Consider the following 5,029-nt stretch of genomic DNA (forward strand, 5'->3'; position numbering starts at 1 on the left):
GTTAAAATAAGTAAAAGGGCTCAAAAGGCATGAATACGTGCAGTCACCATGTGGCCCATAACAAACGTGTTGAAGCGAGATAAAAGTTGTCCGGTATACATGGGCTAGCGATTAATGCATGCGGTATTGAGTCATGATGTCGTGGGTGGCTGGGCTCACTAAGGAAACTTGAAGCCGCGTGGATGAAAAGGGAAACGCGGCAAGTTTCCCCTTTATGACGGGGAGGGGGGGGGCGACAGTTGCACTCCCTTTAATTTCAAAATGTAATAAAAGAATAGGTTATTGCATCCATTTTATCCCACTAGAGGTCAGATACTGTTCACAGACACCAGCTTTGAAATAAATTCGAACAGAGTAAACAAACGACCATGTTGACGGAGGTTTATTTCAGACTTTGAACAATGTGGCACAACAATCACGTTAAGAAAAAGTTGCACAAAAATCCAGCCGAACAGACCCCATTGCCGCAACATTGTCCCTCCCTCTGAGCAGATCAAATTGAAACTACGGATGCAGACTGTTGTCTCTATAGAATTAGAGCAACACGATCCCGATTCACTTTTTAAACTTGCACTCAAAAACATGTATTTGAAACTTCATTAACTATAAAAATGCAGCGAAATAAAAACATCACGCAACAATAGAAACAAGTAACGAGAAAGAAAAAAACAAGTCTCGATTCATGAATTTGACGAGAATTTTTGGAAGAGAACTGAGAAATGACAAAATGGTACGTATTAGATACAGTCCATAAAAAACAGGCTCGTCCGATGCAACGTGGCCGCCGACAATCTATGAAGATGCGAACTTTCTTACGCGACAGCAACCCGAGATTCAGCCTGCGTTTATTCTACCTGGAAAAAGAAAAGCACAATAGATGAAAATTCAAGTTTATAAGTTATTTGCCCCATTTCCTTAATAAGGGAAGAGTCATGGCGAAGAGTGCTATCCAACTGCATAACACTTTAAAGAAGTGCCACAGGACTTTCCGAAAACCCCACTTGTTGGGAGTTCGCTAAACCGCCCGCCAACTTTCGTCAACCTTCAGTCAAACATTATAGAACTTTAGCCACAATGTGACTGAAGAAACGCGCAGGTGGGGTGGGCTTGACACCAAGGCATGTGCTGCTTTAGTGCTATTGGACCATAACACAGCAACCATACACAAAATTTGTCCCAAGTGATTTGCATACCACCGCCCACCCAATAACATTTAAACATGGTCAACCATTAAGCAGTCTTAGAATTACTTCAAATGAAGCGATCAATTAAATAACTTATACACGCGACCACAAATTGAACTTTGTGTCGTTTGGTGTATTGGAATTGAGCATTTATGACTCCCAAGCGGAGAAGTAAATACACAATCCCAAATTTAAAAAGCAAAATATCCCCATGTCCTGACCGCTCTTTACCACCACGTGTATTTAACTTCGGTAAGGGCACAGTAACCAATGCAAAGCATGGCCCCAATATCAAACTCAAAACACCCATCTGCATTCAATGCAGTTAGAATCAACCTAATGCAGAAGATGGCAGGAATGCACTACCCTGGTTCTCAAAGGCAGTACTGATTTATACCTGCAGGACAAGCATTCCCAACGATGCTGACTTGGGCCCAATCTTAATGGATTAGGCGCATTCACTGACAGACTAAAGCCAATTTCCCCGAACCACCACACACAAACGCGTTTTCTGTAGCTGGTGCATAGCTTTCAACTAGCATCACTTCAAAGGAACCGCACCCCTCTCAAAACTAAAAACCAATTAAATTTGACTCACCTTGCGCTTAATATGCAGTGTACCGCGACCTCTCCGTATACGCTTCCCGCCCATACCGAGGAAGGTCGTAGAGAGCACTCCGAGAGACCGACGAAACTGGAGACAGTCGTGTACGCTCGTATGCGTATCCATTTCCGAGTGTGGTAGACGCGGCTGAAGAGCGACGCAGGGGGCTGCGGTCTCGCCCGAAGTAGGAAGCTGTATAGGAAGTTGATGGGGCAGAGACCAGGCGTCTCTCATAATCTAGGGAAGCGGAGAGAGTATCTCTCAGGGCTGTAGATGACATTGGTGGAAGAGGGGGCAACCGGCGATCTGCATAGGGGTCTAAGGCCGCAGCACTGTAAGCCCCTGCACGATATCTCTGGTAGTAGTCGACCACTCCATACCGATCCCGATCATCATAATATAAACGGTCTGTGTACGCTGAAGGGTACGAGGGGGCTCGTACAGGCGGGTACGGCTCAGGGGCTCGCAACGGCGCAAACTGCTCAGCAAAGTTGTCCGGAAATTCAGGCCCACGTCCTGTACGATCTATTGGACACTCTTTGGACCAGTGTCCTTCTCGCCCGCACCGGTAGCAGCCGCTAGTTTCTCCCATCCCGGGCGTACTCCGAAGTCGGCTCGTGGACAACTGCACATGCATCCGTTTGCCTTTAAGAGAGTAGACGCAAGAATAGTTGATGTAACACGTTATATAGAAACAGAATTCAGTCGTCAATGTTAAGTGCATGTTAAAAATTGACAAAATAATGTAATACAACAGTTATGAATAACTGAGACCCCCGCACCCCAGTACTCAACCTTAATGGCTGAGCCCCAAGCACTGAACACCATACGTGCATTATACCCCAACATAAGGTGTACCATAAAGCATACTTTCAAATCTAGTGTTTAGCCGACATACATCAATGCTAAATTGTCGCTCACAGAGTGTAATCCCACCTAACTCGATCCAAATAAATTAACTAGGCCGCTGCAAACTAAACATGGGTTAAAAAGTTCTGAAATAGACGGTCTATAGTTACATTAACAGCATTCTCGGAATGCGTGTGGAACCGAGAGGACTTGATTTAGGTGGCTAGGGCAGATTACCCATGGACAAATTAAGGCTAGAATTTCAGACACCCACCACTGCAGGTTAGCCTGCTTGGTGCAATGGTACCCATGACCTTAACTTTACATTGCTCTGAGTGATGCTTGAGATTATTGCATTTCAAAGTCAAGATATAGTGCCATTTATTTTACTGCTTCCAGGTAATCTACCCTAGGTAATCGTAATATTTCACTGTCTATGTTAATTTCACCTTTGAACTCTGTGTTGTCTAGACCCTTGATTGCCTCAATAGCATCCTCGGCACGTTCCATGTGAACAAATGCGTAATCCTTCACAATATCACATTCGAGCACAGATCCGTATTCTTCAAACTTCGCCCTTAATTCATCGTTGGTGCAACCGGTACTGAGGTGGCTGACATGAAGCTTGGTGGAGGCCTTGGCTTTACTTTTGCTGAGCTCAACGTTGATGGTGACGCCGTGAATTCTGTGGTGATGGAGTTTTCTGACAGCCTCATCAGCAGCACTTTTCTTTTCGAAGTGTACAAATCCGTAATTCTTGATGATGTCGAATTCGACCACTTTTCCATACTGCTCAAAAAGGGCCCTTACCTCCGATTCCTTTGCCTCACGGGGCAAGTTACCAACAAAAACCTTAACCATTTCTGGAGAAGAAAAAAAAAAATCGATTTAGTAAGTTGCTCAATTTTCGGCGTAAAAGTAGCTTCAAGACCATTTACAACTTTGCTCTGGCCCGCACTCACACACACAACAGTACAATCTAATGCGTTTTTACGAGGCTGACTTACAAAAGTAGGAAAGGTTTTAACTTATACATTAAGCGCACGGTCCACTCTTCATTTCGCGGATGGGATGAATTGGACCCCAATTCACACGACTTCCCGCCAAAGTATTTGAAAAGGCGCCGCCCCAAGCCTGAGCAGAAAGCAATCCCCGTAAAGCAACAGCGTGCGCCATTTTAGACTGCGATAAAACTGCCGTGAAATGGGTTAGAACACGTGACCGGATCTGTAGTCATACCAAACCCCAGCTCTGAAGCACAGAGAGTAACCAACACGGTCTTCCGGTATACTGCAGAAGGGGCATGCGGGAGGTGTTCCATGGCAACCCCGCCCCCCCCCACCCTCTTCAAATTGCGACAGTTGTAAGATTACAGAGTAGTCCGAGAAAGTGCACGGTACACACATCATTGCTAAAACTACGTCCACTCAACAACGCATCTTCGCTCATACACCACCCGTACAATCGAAACACGGTCTTGCCCAATGAATCGTCTCACTAAAACTAGGCCCGCCATTTGTTAACGTGTGGTTATCAAAGATAGAAGCAATACGCGTATACGTGGGGTTGGATCATGTTTTTACGGAGTTCTTGACTCAACCAAAACCTTTAAATGCATATTCAACCAAAACCTTTGAATGCATATTCAACCAACAAACAACCACAATTAGTCATAGACCCCAATAGGCTTAAAATGGCGCGCATGACTATGAGTAAACTATTGCCTGCGACATCCAAAAGGCGAAATATCATATCCTCGTCTAACATGGTAATACGTTGCCTCCATCACAAGAAACGTCCTCTAACACGCTACAACCCCACGGTAAAAGTGTTAAGATCGGAAAGGTGACTCACCTGAGCAGTAAGGGACACGTCCTCCACCACGAACGACCAAAGAAGAAAGAGAGAAAATGGCGCCTTCCCCAGCGCTCACAAGAGCAAGAACTCACATAGGTCCGCCCACAGTGGGCAGTCAATTTCTGTTCATTGGTCACGAATCAGCGGTGTCCCTTTGTTTACTGACTCTAAGTGGATCACGTTCTACGTCAATCAAAATGGTAGGCGGAAGTCCTGGGATCAGTGAGCCAATAGAAAACTAGTTGGCGAATAAGGCAGACGCAGATCAAGCTTCTTCGAGAAGTGTTCATTGGTTGGCTAATTTCTCTACGACGATTAAACGAACAAAAACTGGGCGGTGTTCAATAACTGAAAACATGGCGTTTCTTCCGTATCTAGCCCCACCTAACATTAACTTTTTATTTGAGTGAAAAAGCTCGTTTCCCTGGCTTGAGGTCAGCCGATCTTCAAAACATTATAAATTGCCAATAGGTCTTGACTTTACGAGGGATCTTGGCATTGACAATGTACTTTAGCCATGCTTTACAGCAGCAGA

The 5,029-nt window shown here is 45.0% G+C and overlaps 1 protein-coding gene across 1 annotated transcript; it reads right to left on the reverse strand.

The window, feature by feature from the left end:
- Nucleotides 1-366: 366 nt before the first annotated feature.
- On the reverse strand, nucleotides 367-4,679 carry LOC146798223 (RNA-binding protein 4B-like). Its single transcript, XM_085625500.1, has 4 exons — nucleotides 4,492-4,679; nucleotides 3,087-3,500; nucleotides 1,783-2,433; nucleotides 367-854 (listed from the first exon to the last, which is right to left on the reverse strand). The coding sequence occupies exons 2-3, from the start codon at nucleotides 3,496-3,498 to the stop codon at nucleotides 1,790-1,792; spliced, it is 1,056 nt and encodes a 351-aa protein (XP_085481626.1). The 5' UTR covers nucleotides 3,499-3,500; nucleotides 4,492-4,679; the 3' UTR covers nucleotides 367-854; nucleotides 1,783-1,789.
- Nucleotides 4,680-5,029: the final 350 nt, after the last annotated feature.

The sequence above is a fragment of the Triturus cristatus genome, chromosome 9 (genome assembly GCF_964204655.1).
Source record: "Triturus cristatus chromosome 9, aTriCri1.1, whole genome shotgun sequence".
NCBI lineage: Eukaryota > Metazoa > Chordata > Amphibia > Caudata > Salamandridae > Triturus > Triturus cristatus.

Bases quoted from the DNA above. Each gene is read 5' to 3' on its own strand.
- LOC146798223 (XM_085625500.1), bottom strand. From the start codon at position 3,498: ATGGTTAAGGTTTTTGTTGGTAACTTGCCCCGTGAGGCAAAGGAATCG. The intron at 2,434-3,086 runs GTGAAATTAACA...ACTCTCTTAAAG, and splicing joins AGACAACACAGAGTTCAAAG to GCAAACGGATGCATGTGCAG.